At 40.6% G+C, this 20,209-nt stretch overlaps 1 protein-coding gene across 1 annotated transcript in view; it reads right to left on the minus strand.

Moving 5' to 3' along the window:
• LOC140725777 (AP-2 complex subunit mu) overlaps nt 1-20,209 on the minus strand; it is an 81,572-nt gene that overhangs the window by 53,547 nt on the left and 7,816 nt on the right. Inside the window, exon 2 of the mRNA XM_073041675.1 lies at nt 6,822-6,938. Coding sequence (XP_072897776.1) covers nt 6,822-6,895 — 74 coding nt within the window. The 5' untranslated portion in view covers nt 6,896-6,938. The remainder of the gene's footprint in view (nt 1-6,821; nt 6,939-20,209) is intronic.

Below are 20,209 nucleotides of genomic sequence, written 5' to 3' on the forward strand. Positions count from 1 at the left end.
CAGTGCAACCTGATCACAGCCGTAGAAGATAAATTGGCTACCTTTTGAGAGGCCACACAAGACAAAGACCAAATGATTTTAATAAGTAATAGAAGTTGCATTTAAGTTCATTAGCCAAAATACAGGTAGCACTTCTTCTATGTACACGGATGGGAGGGGTATGGAGGGATTATGGTCCAGATAAGGGTTGATGGGACTAAGCAGATTAAATCAGGACAGACTTGATGGGCCAAAGTACCTGTTTTTGTGCTCTATGATTATGACATTTTGTGGCATAGCAGTGTTAACACATGTTCATTTTACAAAGTTTCAAAAAGACCCAAGAAATTAGAAGAGGAATTTGATGGACGTAAGTGTTGGTACAGTCCTATGCTGAGAATAATGTACTACCCAGGCCAATCAGTTACTAAAACTGCCTCAGATGAATACTTTTTGTAAATAATTCAATTTACAATGATGAATTAACCTACTGACCGGTACATCTTTGAACTGTGAAACAAAACCATGTAACATGTCCTGTAATTACACTAGGGTTAAATAGTTGGGTTGCTGGGTGGTACAGCTCATTGGGCTGCAAGGGAGCTTTAGTACTACAAAAATGCAGAGTTCCTGATCATGATAAAAGGATGACTGCTGGTACGTACATAAGGATAATCTTATATAGTACAGTAACTCAAGACTTCTCCAATTCACTTTCCCTTACTCTATAGTGCCAAATCGATTATCAGCACTTGAAAACTAGATTTACAAAGGTAGCAACTGTGACATCGTAGAAAATTGTTAGCAATAGTGTCCATGTGATTGAAAGGAAATAAAAGTTGTTTAATGGTTTAAAGCGTCTTCCAATGATTTGTATTTTCAAAGAAATGAGTCTCACAGAAAGGAAAGAATTCTCATTTGCATGTAACCATGATAGAGAAAGATTTATACATTCCTCCAACCAGCAAAGATTAGAAATTTTATTTAAGTCACAATATGAAAAGTTGTATCCATGGTAAAGACAGTAGGAATGATCTAATTGGGGTGGGGGGGAAGAAAGTTATAAGTGATAGGAGATCTAATCAGAGAAAGGTTGCTCCCACTCATTGGCTTGAAAGGCAAGAGCAGGAAGGGTGGGAGATGGAAATTATTTTATTACTGTACAGTAGGGGGAGGGAACAGAGACAGAGATAGAATTGAAGAAAAGAACGCAAGGAAAAAGATACGTTTAAATTTATAGACTACATTTATTGGTTTATATACAGCTTCTTCCCCTTTTCTGAGTATACAATGAATCCATGAACACTACCCTCTTTTTTCACTACTTAATTTTTAAAAAATATGCTTCCTTTGTAATTTACAGTTTCTTATTATTAAATACTGCAATGTACTGACTGAGCCACAAGACCTACTTGCAACCCAGGGTGCAAACAACACCCTGTGCATATGTTACAAACAACAGTATTTTGTACAAAACAAAGTTAGTCAGTTAGTCAGATACATCCTCTTTTCTCCCACTGAAGATATCTAATCAATGGGCACCACAGTAGCATAAAGGTTAGCACGTCGCTATTACAACTTGGTACATTCCAGAGACATCCAGAAGGAGTTTGTATGTTCTCCCTGTGAACCGTGTGGAATTTCCTCTGGGTGTTCCGGTTTCCTCCCACAGTCTAAAGATGTACTGATTAGTACATTACTCGGTTATTGTAAATTATGCTGTGAGTAGGCTAGTGTTACATTGGGGGGGGGGGGGGGGGGTTTGCTGGGTGGCGTGGCTCATTGGGCCAGAAGTGTCTGCCTCATGCTGTAACTCTAAATGAATAAAATAAATTCTTCGCGGGCTTCCAGCCAAGTACAGGTATCGATTATAACTGACATTTCCATGACAAACTCTGCCACCTTCATCAGGGATGATGCCTGGGCATGTCTTGACCAGCGGTATTTATAACCCCATAGACCGTCATGAATGGATGTGGACTACCCAATCGGGGGGACGGACGGACTACGGAGGTATAAATACCAGGCATCAGCCCTAATGAAAATGGCAGAGTTTGTCATCGAAACGTCGGTTATAATTGACACATGAATCCAGCTGGAAGCCCGAGAAGAGTGTATTTGTCATATATGCCGGGAAAGCACTAGATCCTTGTTGAATAAAAAGCAAGTGTTTAGTGTTACTTTGCTCCAGCCCTCTTTCCTTGTGCATTTGTGCCTATCTTGATGCAGAGTACCCATGAATTCACTGGTGAATGGTGGTGTCAGTATAACTGAAGATGGCCTTGCCTTCACCTGATTCCATACTTCAACCTGTGGCCAATTTTCCCCCATCCACCGAAGCAGAAGCTCCTGACAGTGCACACGTTAATTTACCTGCAGCTTAGCGTAGCATCAAGAATTAAATCCTAGCTCAAATAAGGATCAAGTGTATTATTATAGAATGATGTTAAGTCAATGTACTTTCAATTTGCACAGCTCAAGGGACCACTTGCCATATTATGCTTGTGCATTCAAGCATTATACAAACCCCATTTCCAGAAAAGTTGGGATATTTTCCAAAATGCAATGAAAATAAAAATCTGTGATATGTTAATTCACGTGAACCTTTATTTAACTGACAAAAGTACAAAGAAAAGATTTTCAATAGTTTTACTGACCAACTTAATTGTATTTTGTAAATATACACAAATTTAGAATTTGATGGCTGCAACACACTCAACAAAAGTTGGGACATAGGCATGTTTACCATTGTGTTACATCACCTTTCCTTTTCATAACACTTCTTAATCGTTTCTGAACTGAGGATACTAATTGTAATAGATCTGCAATTAGAAATTTTTGCTTGATATAAGACTTCAGCTGCTCAACAGTCCGTGGTCTCCGTTGTCTGACTCTCCTCTTCACGATGCGCCATACATTTTCAATAGGAGATAGATCTGGACTGGCAGCAGGTCAGTCAAGCACACGCACTCTGTGTCTACAAAGCCACGCTGTTGTAGCCCGTGCAGAATGTGGTCTGGCATTGTCCTGCTGAAATAAGCATGGACGTCCCAGGAAGAGACGTCGCCTTGATGGCAATATATGTCTCTCTAAAATCCTAATATACGCCTCAGAGTCAGTGGTAGCTTCACATACATGCAACTCACCCATGCCGTGGGCACTGATGCACCCCCATACCATCACAGATGCTGGCTTTTGCACCTTTCGCTGATAACAATCAGGATGGTCATTTTCATCTTTGGCACGGAGAACTCGACACCCGTTTTTTCCGAAAACTAGCTGAAATGTGGACTCATCTGACCACAGCACATGATTCCACAGTCTTTCGGTCCATCTGAGATGAGCTCGGGCCCAGAGAACTCGCCGGCGTTTCTGCATAGAGTTGATGTATGGCTTCCTCCTTGCGTAATACAGTTTCAAGTTGCATTTCTGGATGCAGCGACGGACTGTGTTAAGTGACAATGGTTTTCCGAAGTACTCCCGAGCCCAGGTGGCTATAATTGTCACAGTAGCATGACAGTTTCTTAGGCAGTGCCACCTGAGGGCTCGAAGATCACGCGCATTCAACAGTGGTTTCCGACCTTACCCTTTACGCACTGAGATGTCTCTGAATTCTCTGAATCTATTCACAATATTATGTACTGTAGATGTTGAAAGACCTAAATTCTCCGCAATCTTGTGTTGGGAAATGTTCCTTTTGAACTGACTAACAATTCTCTCACGAATTTTGGTACAAAGGGGTGAGCCACGACCCATCCTTGCTTGCAAAGACTGAGCCTTTGATGGATGCCACTTTTATACCTAGTCATGATACCTCACCTGCTACCAATTAGCCTGCTTAATGTGGAGTCTTCCAAACCAGTGTTACTTGAATATTCTGTGTACTTTTCAATCTTATTTTAACTCTGTCCCAACTTTTGTTGAGTGTTGCAGCCATCAAATTCTAAATTTGTGTATATTTACAAAATACAACAAAGTTGGTCAGTAAATCTATTGAAAACCTTTTCTTTGTACTTTTGTCAGTTAAATAAAGGTTCATGTGAATTAACATATCACAGATTTTTGTTTTTATTGCATTTTGGAAAATATCCCAACTTTTCTGGAAATGGGGTTTGTACAATAAATCCCACTCTCCTTCCATAGTGCTGAATATCACTAATGTTACTTTTGTGAGTTACTGATAAATTTCATTTTACCACCCTTTCTGGCAATACATTCCAGATTACAACTACTCAGTAAAGATTTATTTTCAAAAATTACTAAATCTGTTTCCCACTAGTTATTAATTACTAATAAGGAAGTAGCTCCATAGTCGTAGAACACTACAGCACAGAAACATCGTTCCAAACTATTAATCTACCTAGTCCCATTGACATGCACCCAAACCAGAGCTCTCCATACCCCTCCCCATCCATGTACCTATCCAAATTTCTCTTCAAATTGAACCTGCATCCACCAGTTACGCTGGCAGATCATTCCACTCTCACCAGCCTCTGAGTGAAGAAGTTCCCCCTCATGTTCCCCTTAAACATTTCACCTTTCAACCTTAGCCCATGACCTCCAGTTCTAGTCTCCCTCAACCTCAGTGGAAAAAGTCTACTTGTGCTTAGCCTATCTAAACCGCTCATAATTTTGCATACTATCTCTCAACTCTCTCCTACGCTCTAGGGAATAATGTCCTAACCAGTTCAACTTTTGCCTATAACTAAGGAGCTTCAATTCTTGTTTTTAATCACTTCTTAAATCTGTTTTTGAACAGCAGTTTCTATTACCTCTGCACTCAATCCCGGCTACACACCCATGAATCTATAACCCATCCTCTACACATTTATCTTCCATGCAGTTTAATTTCTGAATACACAAACAGTTTGAATTTCCACCGTTCTTTAATGCAGCTGCAAAATCATTCATCCAAAGCTCTCATTTATGTAACAACAGTTTTAGTTTGTGGCAACCTGAAAACCCATTTCAAAATACTAAAAACCACAGTGGTAGAAACCAAAGCAACAGCACTTTGTGGTGGAGAGAGAAAGCAATGTTCAGAAATGGCCATTTGAAGCAGCTCCATTTTATCTTCATAGTTCATAAATCTTACTGCTGTCAAGAGTTTTATTTATTTTTTATTGTATTTAGAGTTGCAGCGCAAATCAGGCCCAGCCTAATCACAGGACAACTTACAATGACCAATTCACCTTCTAACCGTTTCGTCTCTTGGACCATGGGAAGAAACTGAAGCATCCAGAAGAAACCCACGCATTCATAGGGAAAAACACACAAACTCCTTACAGACAGCATCAGAATTTAATTCCAAACTCTGGTTCCCCAAGCTGTAATACTATCGGGCTAACTACCACACTACCTTAGCACCCTATTTCTTTTAATTTCTTTTAAATTTCACACAAGTTTACATGATGCAAGTCACTATCTGAGAATAGAACATATTGGATGAATGTCTCAACGATAACTAGGATGGATAATAAAAGTTAGATAATTTCATTTTATTTTGTAGTTTCTATTATGGCTGAACTGCATGAGATGAGAATTATTTTACTTTATTTAGAAATAGAGCGTGGGACAGGCCTTCCGGCCCACCTATTTTAACACACAGGACAACTTACAATTAACCCACTAACCAGTACGTCTTCGGCTCGCTGTCTTCCCGAGTTTGATAAGTGAATTTCTACTTTATATAGAGTATATATTTATCATATCATTCCTGCTTTTACTATATGTTAGTGTTATTTTAGGTTTTGTGTGTTATTTGGTTTGATTTGGTAGGTCATTTTTTGTGTCTGGGAACGCTGAAAAAATTTCCCCATATAAATTAATGGTAATTGCTTCTTCGATTTACAACATTTCGGCTTACAAATGGTTTCATAGGAACGTTCTACCTTCGAATAGTAGGGGAAACCTGTATACTGTGCCTCACAACTGCTTTCAAAGCACACTCAGTGGCCACTTTATTAGATACACCTGTACACCTGCTTGTTAATGGAAATAACTCATTGACCAATCATGCAGCAGCAACTCAATGCATAACTGCATGGAGACATGGTTCAATGTTGTTCAGACCAAACATTAGAATGAGGAAGAAATTTGATCTAAGTGACTTTGACCATGGAATGATTGTTGATTGCAGATGGGTTTGAGAAGCTCAGAAATTGCTGATCTCCTGGGATTTTCACACACAACAGTTCTAGGGTTTACAGAGAATAGTTATAAAAACAAAACATCAAGTGAGGGGCACTTCTGTGGGAAAAAATGCCTTGTTAATGAGAGGGGTCAAAAAAGAATAGTCAGACTGATTCCAGCTGACAGGAAGGTGACAGAAGCTCAAATAGCCACGTTACAACAGTGGTGTGCAGAACAGAATCTCTGAATGCACATGTCGAACCTCGATGTCAATGGGCTACAGCAGCAGAAGATCACAAACATACACACAGTTGCTACCTAATAAAGGAGCCACTGAGAGTAAGATGCTACATATCTCTCATTATTGACCTTCAAGAAAGGATCAAAACCATCCCTAGTAATAAGTAGAAAATTATTTTGTTAATCTTATTCACAAACTCACTGCCAAGCACCTAATCAATGGTGGTATGTGGTTCTTCCATTCAATACACAGAGAACATGATCAGTTTTTGAGATTATTTTTGGTTGTTACTGTCACCTTCCTGTCAGCTCGAATCAGTCTGGCCATTTTCTTTTGACCTCTCTCATTAACAAAGCATTTTTCCCCATGGCTCAAGGCAACATCATCCCATTAACAATTCAATACTAAAATAACTTGAAGGTAAAATAGTTACTACAAAGAAGTCCGTCTCAACTGTAATAGTACTTACCCAATATCATCTCTGTAGACTCTGGAGATGAGAACTTCTCCCTTGTGATTATAAATGAATAAGCCTCCAATCATGGTAGAATCGTGGTTAGTCCTCCCTTCCCATAGTGATTAAGACCTAAAGCAAATTAAAGAAAATATCACCACAGGTACAAACTTTGATTACAGCCATATTTTTCTTCTTTTTGTTCAAATATTCTAGTTATTCAAGGTTACCTTAGACCAGGGATTCCCAACCCTTTTCCTGCCATGCACCCTTAGCATTAATCGAGAGGTCCGTGAATCCCAGGATCAGAACCCGCCTTGGAACATGGCCAGTCCTCACTCCTGCACATCAACAATTCAACCTTGACCTCAAACTTAGGCACAAAGGCCATTCAGCTGGGCAAAATAATTTAGACCATAACACAAAGGAGCAGAATGAGGCCATTCAGTCCTTCGAGTCTGCTACACTATTTCACCATGACTTTTATTATCCCAACCCCATTCTCCTGCCAAATAAAGAACCCCATCAAACTCTGCTTTAAATATACCCAATGACTTGGCCACGGCCATCTGTGGCAATAAATTCCACAGATTTATCATCTTCTGGCTAAAGAAATCTCTGTTCCAAAAGGATGTTCTTGTATTCTGATTCCAGAGGGCAGAAGCAGAGCACTTCAAAGTAAATAAAAGTACAGAAGAGACAAGCGGGGTGGCTATCATTGGGAGTAGGTCAGCAGTGAGAGTGGGAGCACCAGGCTTTGACTCAAGAGGCTTCAACGAGGAGAGGCTGAGGCCAAAGACACAGATTAGAAGATTTAATCTTGGTTGCCCATTGTACAGTACAGGCAGGATGGCAGATATAGCAGTGAATGCTCCTCCTGTGGGATGTGGGAATTCATGGAACCTGATAGCCTCCCTGATAACTGCACCTGCAAGAAGTGCAGCCAACTTCAGCTCTTGAAAGGCCACATTAAGAAGCTGGATGAACTTAGGATCATCCACGAAGCAGAGCATTTGATAGAAATGACTTTTGAACAGGTGGTTATGCCCAAAGTGCAGAATTCAGGGAGTAGATGGGTGAACAGAGAGGTAAAGGGAGAAAGAAGTCAGTGCAGGCCATGTGGCCCTGTGGCCATTCCCCTCAGCAACAGGTATACCACCTTTGGATGCTGCTGAGGGGGGTGACCTATCTGGGCAAGGCAGCAGCAGCCGGACCAATAGCATTGTGGTCAGCTCTAAGCCTCGAAAGGTAGGGTGAAGTCAGGCGGAGCAACAGTCATAGGGGACTCAAGAGTTAAGGGCACACATAGGAGAACCTGAAGCAGCAAAAGAAATGCCAAGATAATGTGTTGCCTCCTGGGTGCTCGATGACTGAGTGGTTGCAGAATATTCTTGAAGAAGAAGGTGTGCAGTCGGAGGTCATGGTACAGGTTAGTAACAATGACATAGGCAGGAGAGGGGTTGAGGTCCTGCACTGTAAATTTAGGGAGCTAGGAAGAAGGTTGAAGAGCAGGATGACCAAGGCGGTAATCTCAGGATTACTCCCAGTGCTACGAGATGAGGTAAGGTCAAAATAGGAAGATAACGCAGATAAATGAGTGGCTAAGGAGATAGTGCAGAGGTCAGGGTTTCAAGTTCTTCAATTATTGGAAGCTTTTCTGGGGAAGGAGTGAACTGTACAAGGGGGATGGGTTGTACCTGAACTGGACGGGAACCAATATCTTGGAAGGGAGGTTTGCTAATGTTATTGGGGACAGTTTAAACTAGATTTGCAGTAGTGTGGGAATGGAAGTGAAGAGGCAGAGGATGGGGCGGTTGGTGCACAAGTAGTGTCAGCTTGTAGAGAGTCTGTGAGGAAGAAACAGAAGAGTCTGTGTGTTGAACCTTCCTAACTAACCTTCCACACGGAGGGTTAGTTAGCAAAGTTCAATCGTTAGGTATTGATATTGAAGTATTAAAATGGATTCAACAGTGGCTAGATGGGAGATGCCAGAGAGTAGTTGTGGATAACTGTTTGTCAGGTTGGAGGCCGGTGACTAGTGGTGTGCCTCAGGGATCTGTATTGGGTCCAATGTTGTTTGTCATATACATTAATGATTTGGATGATGGGGTGGTAAATTGGATTAGTAAGTATGCAGATGATACTAAGGTAGGTGGCGTTGTGGATAAAGAAGTAGGTTTTCAAAGTTTGCAGAGAGATTTAGGCCACTTAGAAGAGTGAGCTGAGCGATGGCAGGTGGAGTTTAATGCTGATAAGTGTGAGGTGCTACATTTTGGTAGGAATAAACAAAATAGGACATAAATGGTAGGGCATTGAAGAATGCAGTACAACAGAGTGATCTAGGAATAATGGTGCATAATTCCCTGAAGGTGGAATATCATGTGGATAGGGTGGTGAAGAAAGCTTTTGGTATGCTGGCCTTTATAAATCAGAGCATTGAGTATAGGAGTTGGGATGTAATGTTAAAATTGTACAAGGCATTGGTAAGGCCGAATCTGGAGTATTGTGTACAGTTCTGGTCACCGAATTATAGGAAAGATATCAACAAAATAGACAGAGTACAGAGAAGATTTACTAGAATGTTACCTGGGTTTCAGCACCTAAGTTACAGGGAAAGGTTGAACAAGTTAGATCTTTATTCTTTGGAGCGTAGAAGATTGAGGGGGGACTTGATAGAGGTATTTAAAATAATGAGGGGGATAGATCGAATTGACGTGGATAGGCTTTTTCCATTGAGAGTAGGGGAGATTCAAACAAGAGGACATGATTTGAGAGTTAGGGGGCAAAAGTTTAAAGGTAACACGAGGGGGAATTTCTTTACTCAGAGAGTGGTAGTTGTGTGGAACGAGCTTCCAGTAGAAGTGGTAGAAGCAGGTTCGGTATTGTCATTTAAAGTAAAATTGGATAGGTATATGGACAGGAAAGGAATGGAGGGTTATGGGCACACACTGACTAGAAGGGCCAAGATGGCCTGTTTCTGTGCTGTAATTGTTATATGGTTATATAAGAAAAAGCAGAAAATAGAGTAAAAATGCACTCAACCAGATGGTTTGAGATACGTCTGTTTTAATGCAAGGAGTATCATAAACAAGGCAATGAACTTAAAAGTGTGGATCAATACATCAAACTATAACATTGTGACCATTACAGAGACTTGGATGTCTCAGGGGCAAGAATAGCTGCCGAATGTGCCGGGCTTTAGCTGTTTCAAAAGGGACAAGGGACAGAAGTAAAAGAGGTGGGAGAATGGCGCTACTAATCAGGGATGGTATCATGGTTGAAGAGAAGTAGGAAGTCACAGACAGATTGTCTACTCAGTCATTCTGGGTGGAAGTCAGAAACAGGAAGGGGGCAATAACTCTACTGGGTGTTTTTATAGACCCCCTCCCCCCAATAATAACAGAGACATCAAGGACCAGATAGGAAGGCCCAGATTTTGGAACAGTGCAATAATAAGGTTGTTGTGATGGGTGATTTTAACTTTCCCAATATTGACTGGCATCTCCTTAGAGCAAGGTGGAGTTTGTTAGGCCTGTTCAGGAAGGTTTCGTGTCATAATATGTACATAAGCCAACTAGAGGAGAGAATATACTTGATCTGGTACTGGGAAATTAACCTGGTCAGGTGTCAGATCTCTTGGTGGCAGAGCATTTTGGAGGTCTGATCACAACTCTAGCATAGCACTGGAGAAGGATAGGAGCAGACAATTCGGAAAAACATTTAATTGGGGTGGGGGAAATATGATGCTAGTAGGCAGGAACTTGAGAACATAAATTGGTAGATATTAAGGAAATGTACTGCAGAAATGTGGCAAATGTTCAAGGCACATTTGCATGACATTCCGCATTGGTATGTTCCATTAAGGCAAGGAAAGGATGACAGGCTAAAAGAACCATGGTGTACAAAGGATGCAGAAAATCTGGTTAAAAAGAAAACCTTACAAAAGGTTCAAGAAATTAGGTACTGTTAGAGCTAGGCCTTGGTAAACAGGATTAAAGAATAACCCAAGGCATTCTACAAGTATGTGAAGAGCAAGAGGATGAGCCGTGTGAGAATAGGACCAATCAGGTGCAATAGTGGAAACGTGCATGGAGCAGAAGAGGTAGCAAAGGTACTTAATGAATACTTTGTTTCAGTGTTCACCAGTGAAAAGGGCCTTGGCAATTGTGGGGATGACTTACAGCAGACTGATTGCTTGTGTATAGACATTAAGAAAGAGGATGTGCTGGAGCTGTTGAAAGGGGTTAAGTTAGATAAATTGTCGGGACTGGACGAGATATATCCCAGGTTAAAGCGGGAAGCGAGGTAAGAGATTGCTGAACCTCTGACGATTATCTTTACATCATCAATAGGGATGGGAGAAGTACCTGAGGACTGGAAGGTTGCAAATGTTGTTGCCTTGTTCAAGAAAGAGAGATAGCCCAATAAATTATAGACCAGTGAGTCTTACCTTCAGTGGAGGGCAAGTTGCTGAAGATCCTGAGAGGCAGGATTTATGAGCATTTACAGACAATCTGATTAGGGATACTCCGCATGGCTTTGTCAAGGTTGGTCATGCCTTATGAGCCTAACTGAATACTTTGAGGTGGTAATAAAACATATTGATGAAGGTAGTGCAGTAGATGTAGTGTATATGGATTTCAGTACAGCATTTGATAAGGTTCCCACACAAGGCTCATTCAGAAAGTAAAGAGGCACGGGATCCAAGGAGACCTTGCTTTGTGGATCCAGAATTGGCTTGCCCACAGAAAGCAAAGGGTGGTTGTAGATGGTTTGTATTCTGCATGGAGGACGGTGACCAGTGGTGTTCCACGGGGATCTGTTCTGTGGCCCTCCCCTTTGTGATTTTTATAAATGACCTAGATGAAGTAGAAGGATGGGTTAATAAGTTTGCTGATGACACAAAAGTGGGGTGGGGGTGTTGTGGATAGTCTGGAGGGTTGTCAGAGGTTACAGCATGATATTGATAGGATGCAGAACTGGACTGAGAAATGACAGATGTGTGGAGTGGTTCTTTTTGGTAGGTCAAATTTGAAGACAGAATATTAATGGTAAGACTCTTGGCAGTGTGGAGGATCAAAGATCTTGGAGTCCATGTCCATAGCATTTTGTGTGTGCTGTTGTTTGAATTTCCAGCATCTGCAGATTTCCTCGTGTTTGCTGAAGAGAAACATTTACCTATATTTTTAAAAACCTTCATAGCACATTTATATGGGCTTTCTAAATGTCAAAATAAGCATTACCGATAACATTGCAGAAGTATTCAATGATAAAACAATTTGGGAAATACTGCATGGTGCTATGCAAATGCAAATCTTTACTTTCTAAAACAGAAAGTGCCCTCCTTCCTGAAGCCACAATTTGCTGAAATTAAATGCAGTGTTGAGTTCCCATTCACTCTTTTCTGGAACCTTAGATCAATAATTTCTTTTCCTATCCCATTTTTTCCCCTTTAGCCATATAATCAATCAAAATCAACCCAAGCACCATTCATCTGTCACATAATAGGGTGATCCACCACTATCCTGAAAACTAAAATCCAAAATTAAACATCTCACAAGGACCACTGGATCACTTTCTGACAGACATCTTTCACAATCCTATTTCCTGAAGATATCCTGTGCGCTCGATGGAGCCATAAAGCACTACAGCAGAGAAACAAGCCTTCAGTCCATCTAATCCATTCTAAACTATTAATCTGCTGAATCCCATGAACCTGCACCCAGCCCAAGGCCCACCCACCCACAAAACTATCTAAATGTCTCTTAAATGTTGAAATTTTAAAAATGCATCACTTCCACTGGCAGCTCGTTCACACTATCACCAGCCTATGAGTTAAAGGTTCACTTTAAATATTTCACCTTTCACCCTTAACCTTTCACATATAGTTGTAGTCTCACCCAGCCTCTGTGGAAAAAGCCTGCTTGCATTTACTCTTTTCAATACCCCTCAAATTTGTATACCTATCAAATCTTCCCTCATTCTCCTACACAAGGGAATAAAGTCCTAACCTATTCAACTTTTCCCTAAACTCAGGTCCTCAAGTCCCAACTTGTTTTAGAGCATACTGTCCAATTTGAGTTCACCAGTACATCATTCATTAGGTAACAAAATCAAATTTAAACAAAATAGAATTCCAGTAGATATCAGGGCTAAAATATCCTTGATAAGAAATACATAAACACATTAGTAAATACATAAACGGATCCATAGGCAAACTAAACTTACTAGATCCCTTAACACAAGTGGGCTTTTATTCTTCAGAAAATACAAACACTTTTCACAAATACCCTGTCAATACTCAGGGCAGATCAATGCTGAGCTTAGGCACCACATTAACCAACTCTCTCCTTGTTACACATCGACTGAAGGGAAAACAAACAGCACTAGATGCCGCATTGTACTTTCATTTCTGCGTTCTAATGCACCATTTTCTCTAAAAGCAGCTTTCTCGAAAAATACAGATGCACTATTTCAAAAAGAGAAGCTATTCCATTCTCCTCACTAGAACGCGCAAACACCCGCTGGCAAAGTCATCAACTATTTCAACAGAGCTGACAGTTAGCTTCATCTGAATATAACAGGATTAGCAGTCGGGTACGACAGCATTGCGCTCACTTTTCACCTCTGATAAAGAGACTGAAATAACTGCTTTGCAAAGGGCTCATTTCAAATTAACTGTGGAGAGTTCACTGTCCACTATGGAGTTTTGTTTTAATGCAAAGTTCAGGCGTGGTCTGCACCCAGGAAAAAAATATCCAACTGGCAGTTCCAGGAAACTGAAGTCTGCAATGCGACAAAGCTGACCTACCCACATTCAGCTGGAACAAGTAGGCGAACCAAAAGCGGCAATATCACATAAACTGCTACATCGCAAGCCCGCAACAGGGGGATAAATTTAACCACCTTACCAAAAGAAATGTGTCCACATAAAGTCCTTCATCCCACCCAAAAAAAAACGAGAATTAAGAAAACACTAGAGATTGGAAACACAGGGATCTAGAGAGAGAGAGAAAAAAATCTGCTGGAGGAGCTCAGCGGATCGAGCAGTGAGTGAGGGGAAAGGAATTGTTGACGTTTTGAGTCGACACTCTGCATTAGGACTGGCTGATTATTATTTCAGATACTGATTTTTTTTCTCTTTGATATATGAGGACTTGAGTTTGAATAGGGAAAGGTTGAATAGGTTAGAACTTCATTCCCTGGAGTGTATGATAGGAATTTGATAGAGGTAGAAACAATTATGAGGGTTATAGATGGGTAAATGCAATCAGACTTTTTCCACTGAAGTTGGGTGAAACTAGAAACTAGGTCATGGGTTAAGGGTGAAAGATAAAATATTTAAGGGGAACTAAGGTGGGGACTTCACTCAGGGTGGTGAGACTGTAGAATAAGCTGCCAGTGGAAGTGATAGATGTGGGCTTAATTTGAAGAGAAATTTGGATAAGTATATGGATGGGAGAGGAATCTGTGGAATGTGAAGTGTCACACTTCACTTCATATTTCACTGTACCTGGGACACAATCTAATATAATGAATGGCATTAAAAGCACACAAGAATGATAATAACAATCATGACTGGGGGTGGGGGGGGGGGGGGCAGTGGTTGAAACTAGTTCCTGCCATTCATAGAAACAAGCATGCTGAACTTTTGAATTTAATATTATGGGAGTTTGCTTATACGTGGGGGGGTGGGGGGTTCATAGGATAGGCGCTCATAAACTGGGGACAGCCTGTAAATAATTCCCTGCTCTACTTCAAAGTTACACAAAATTACCTCGGGGAAACCAGATGGGTAATTCACCTGCAAACACTCTCTTCAACTTTCACACATACTTCAGGTCCCAACTGTATCTCTTCGACACACGATAAGCAGAAAAATTCAGTTAGAACCTAAGACTTAAACTCCAGTGATTTTCATGGGAACACATCACAAATGTGGCCTGGTTAAAAACCCACACAAAATATGCAATGGGTGTAGTAGCCCCAGCAGCAATCATTAATCTACAAGAATATGCACATCTCATATTAGGAATAAAATTGTGGGAACCACACTTAATGACTCATTTTGAAAGAGTTATTTTGAGAGTGGTTGAAATACTAGAATGAGAAAGAAGAGGGAAAGAAATAAAGGTAATTTAGCCCCTGCAAAAAAGCAGACCAATCTTTTAAGCTGTCATCTTTCAACCCTGCAGCCAGTTGGAGAAAGCAGCTGCATAAATTGTTAACTGGGGTACTGATTGTGGCAGTGTTGTGAGCAGTCTGAAGTAAAGGAAATTCACATAAATAGCATGTCATATAGTAGTTAAAAGTGAGGAGACAATTAGGCTATTTGGCCTATCAAGTCTGCTGTTCCATTCCACCATAGCGATTTATACTCACTTTCAACCCCATTCTCCTGCCTTCACCCTATAACCTTTGCACCCTTACTAACCAAGAATTTATCAATCTCCGTTTAAATATACCAAATGACTTGGCCTCCACATTACTCTGTGGCAATGAATTCCACAGATTCCCCATCTTCTGGGAAAAGAAATTCCTCATCTCTGTTCTAAAGGGACATCCTTATGCCTTCTGGTCCTAGACACCTCCACTGCAGAATACATCCTCTTCACGTCCACTCTGTCCAGGCCTTCCGGCATTTGATAGATATCAATCAGATCCCATCTCATTCTTTTTCCCATGAGTTACCCTGAAACAGTAACAAACCAGGAATAGTTGTATTTCAGAATCAGATCAATTATCACTAACATAGATGATGTGAAATGATTCTTTGCAACTTATAGATATTTATGTCTTTGCACTGCACAAAATAAAGTTGACATGTCAGTGATAATAAATCTGATTCATAATCATTCATAATAATAATTAATTAATAATGCAAAAGGAGGTAATGTTCATGGGTTCTTGGATCATTGGAAACAGTTTGCAGTACTGCCAGTCTTCAGATAAGCATAATCAAATAAAACCTCTTTCAGTGACAATGATAGGTAGTCAAATAGCTTAATTAGAACAAGCACCAATTAAAGTCCAGTTGTTCTCCACCAAATGGGCACAATACAAGGGATATTTTACCAGATACAAACTCTCATGGTAAACATCTTACCTCAAAAAGCCATAGCGCATTCTCAAGTGAAGCTAGTGTAGTTTCAGAAACATCAGGAAAAGCATTATAAAATATCTAAAATCAAGTATTTCAGACTCAATCATTGCTGAATCTGTTATGATGACCACAGGACACAGATCCAAAGGGCAGTGATGAAAAGAAAGATCCAAAGGGCAGGGCAGGGCTAACTGTCTTTGGTGATGTGTAGTTAGTAGTATACTAGCCAGTACTTGCGAGAACATTGTTTTTCCAATAATGCCACATAACCTTTAACATTAGTCTCATGCTAATGACAGTGCCGACAATGCTGCAGTCTCCTCTGTGCACTGATATAGCAGCCGAGATGGTACCCTGAAGGAGGACTTGTTACCTACAACAGTGGGACTCACTAGTTGCTCCTGACACATGCTTGTAATTCCTGATGTGAAATTCAGGAAAATCAGGAAAAGAGCAAGAAAACCTGGTGAAAAAAGGAGCATTTATCTGAAATTGCAGACCTACATGTAACTGAAAAATGATTTGCAGTAATACCATGGTTTAAAAACTAAGTATTAGCAAGTTGTAGTCAGTTTTCTGTATAGTTTCCCTGCTCATTCATTACTTTCTCTATTCAACTCCTTTTTTGTCTGTTCTGCCCCACCTCTGCAACATTCACTGTTTGACTTGAAGATGTCTGATTAGTTATCTTGGACAAATACAGAATTCAAACCAAAAGCAAGGTCATCACACAGAGTTATCTGAATCAAATACGACCGTTTTCTACTTGTATCATAACACTGCACAGCCCTTTGGACAATGATATCTAAGAGTCCAATGGTCTTAATTATCTCAAACTGTTCTACAAACATGTGCAGACAACTGTATTGACAGAGCACTGTGTTCTACCCCAATATTATGCAGCTTATAAAGCAGCACCCCAACAAGAGAAACCAGGCAGAGGCAAGATTTTTTTTTCTCACTGCAGCCTTCATTTCCCAAGAAAAACCTCAGTTATCTTTCCCATCTAAGGTTTACAATTACAAAGGCACAACAGCAGCTATATTACATAAGGAGTTTGAGGAGACTTGCTATGTCACCAAAGACTCTCACAAATGTCTACAGATGTACCGTGGAGAGTCTGCATCTAAGAGTCTGCATCACCAGCAGGAATGGAGGGACTACTGCACAGGATCTGTGCTGCAGAAAATTGTAAACTTAGCCAGCTCCATCATGAGCACTAGCCTTCTCAGCATTGAGAACACCTTCAAAAAGTGATGACTCAGAAAGAGAGCATCCATTATTACGGACACCCAACACCAAGGACATGTCCTCTTCCCAGTGTTGTCATCAAGGAGATGATACAGGAGCCTGAAGAATCATACTCAACTTGTCAGAAATAGCTTCTTCCCCACCACCCTCATATTTCCGAATAAACAATGAACACTAAATTACACTACCTCACTATTATTTTCTTATCACGCTGCTTATTTAATTTATTTATATATATATATATATTTCTTTTTGTAAATAATGTTTATTTTATTATGTACTGCAGTGTACCACTGGCACAACAAATTTTAAGACATATGCCAGTGATATTAAATCTGTTTCTGAAAATAAAACTTATAGAGGTTGAAATGCTCAAAGCAACAAAAATTGATCAAGGCAGCAAATTTAGTGTGCAGAATTTGCAGCGATCAAAGTTACATATCCAAATTCCTCATGAGATACCAAAACACCATGCAGCAATTCACCAAGGAATGAAAAGAATCTATCATTTCTCAACACTTCCAAAAAAGTATAAAAAGCCAAACACAGAAAATATCTATTGCACGCTTTAACAACTGAATTTCAAACATGAGAGCCACTGTCCCAGGCCTCAAAGCAAATATCAGTTCATGATGACAAGATTACATATCAATAGTCACATTGTACAATCCTCTTAACTAGATATTAACTGTACCAATTTAAACAGAACTATAACAAAAATATTTCACATGAATATTGACAAAAATTGACACTAAATTGAGTTAAACAAATTAGATGTGATTAAAAGTTTGACTGAATGAGAATGAAGTCGTTGTTGGTGAAGGTTGACCATGGATATTGTGTCCTATCTGTCTAGATATGCAAGCCTGGGCAGTACAATATGGAGTTCAAGATGATGTTCAAGATCCCCCTCTCCACGCATCTGATAAACCCGAAGGAACTACAGAGACCGATAGTTTGACACCAGCAGCAATGTGTAAAATGCCAGTGTTGAACTCAAAGTAAGACTGCCTTAAGGACTCCAGCCCTGGAATTTTCCCTCGGAGTTTACTCCCGAAGCCTTCTCCGTGAATGGATATAGCCACAAGGCAGCAGAGGATTGAGATTAGAGTTTTCCTTCTTCCAGATGAGCTGCCAACCACGGCTGATGAGCCCCATTTCCTCGAGTAAGTTTGACAGAACAGGTATAAAAGAACATCTTTTTCCAACTGAGGTCAGGCGAGACTAGAACTAAAGGTCAGGTTAAGGGTGAAAGGTGAAATGTTTAAGGAGAGGAGCATGACGGTGGTGAGAGTAGTGAATGAGCTGCCAGCGGAAGTGGTGGGTGTGGGTCGATTTCAACATTTAAGAGAAATTAGGATAGGTAAATGGATGGGAGGGGTACAGAGGGCTATGGTCCTGGTGAAGGTTGATGGGGCTAGGTAGCACAATAAATCAGCATGGATTAGACGGGCCTGTTTCTGTTCCATAGTGTTCAATGAAATCGTGACACCACCTTGAAACGATGAGCTGAAGTGTAGAGAGGGTCTTTGACGGTGTTGACAATACAAGAGCCATCATAAATCATTCAATCAAATTTGGGGAAGAGGAGGAGGCCAGGATCAGAGAAACAGAGATGGATTATACAGTTGGAGGAGGGTGGTGGGAAAGATACTAATAGAGAAATACAGGATTATGATATAAATAGACTGGAAAACAAGTATAAACATTTTAAAATTGTAGCATTTCTTAATCAAAAGTCCTGGCATTGGAGAGGGCCCATAGCTGAATCATGAGAATGATCCTGGGAACGAAAGGGTTAACACAAGTAGTGTTCGATGGTTCTGGGCCTGTACTCACTAGTTTAGGTTTGTGTGGGGTGGATCTTATGGAAATCTACTGAATATTAAAAGGACTAGATAAAGTGAATGTGGGCAGGATGTTTCCTATAGGAGAAATTTGGACCAGAGAACACAGCCTCAGAATACAAGGACATCCCTTTAGAACTGAGATGGGGAGGAATTTCTTTAGCCAGAGGGGTGGTGAATCTGTGGAATTCATTGCCAAAGTTGGCTAAGGAGGCCAAGTCATTGGGTATATTTAACATAGAGGTTGATAGGTTCCTAATTAGTCAAGGCCTCAAAGGTTACGGGGAGAATGCAGAATGGGGTTGAGAGTGATAATAAGTCTGAGATGCAAAGGGACACCCTAAAGAATTAACTCACAGGTTGAATTGGTGTTGAGGAAGGCAAATGCAATGTTAGCTTTCATTTCAAGAGGTCTAAAACAGCAAGGGTGAAATGCTGATGCTTTATAAAGCACTGGTGAGGCCTCACCTTGAGTACTAGGAATGGTTTTGAGTACCATGAACAAGATGTGCTGGCATTGGAGAGGGTTCAGAGGAGGTTCACAAAGATAATTCCAGGATGAAAGGGTTATCATATGAGGTGCTTTTGATGGCTCTGGGCCTGTACTCACGGGAATTTAGAAGGATGATGGGGGCTCTCATTGAAACCTTGGGAATGCTGGAAGGCCTAGACAGAGAAGATGTGGAAAGGATGTTTCCTTTGCTGGGGGAGTCTAGGACAAGAGGGCACAGCTTCAGGATAGAAGAGCTTCCATTTAAAACAGAGATGTGGAGAAATTTCTTAAACCAGAGGGTGGTGAATTTGTGGAATTTGTTACCACAGGCAGCTGTGGAGGCCAGGTATTTAACCAAATAACAATTACAGCACGGGAACAGGCCATCTCGGCCCTTCTAGTCCGTGCCGAGATTGACAGGTTCTTCATTGGTCATGGCATCAAATATTATGGGGAGAAGGCTGGGGAGTGGGGCTGAAGAGGGGGAAAGAAAAGGAACAACCATGATTGAATGGTGGAGCAGACTCCATGGGCCAAACTGCCTAATTCTGCTCCAATGATTGATGGTCTAAACAGGCATAATGGCTCAATGGACTGAATGGCCTAATTCTACTTTTCATTTTATATGGTTTAAAAAGCAATGTTGAATAACAAGCACACATAGTAACAGCAGCTGCTGCATGACAGACCTTGGTAGAGTTTGGACAAT

Source organism: Hemitrygon akajei, chromosome 3, assembly GCF_048418815.1.
Source record: "Hemitrygon akajei chromosome 3, sHemAka1.3, whole genome shotgun sequence".
Lineage (NCBI taxonomy): Eukaryota > Metazoa > Chordata > Chondrichthyes > Myliobatiformes > Dasyatidae > Hemitrygon > Hemitrygon akajei.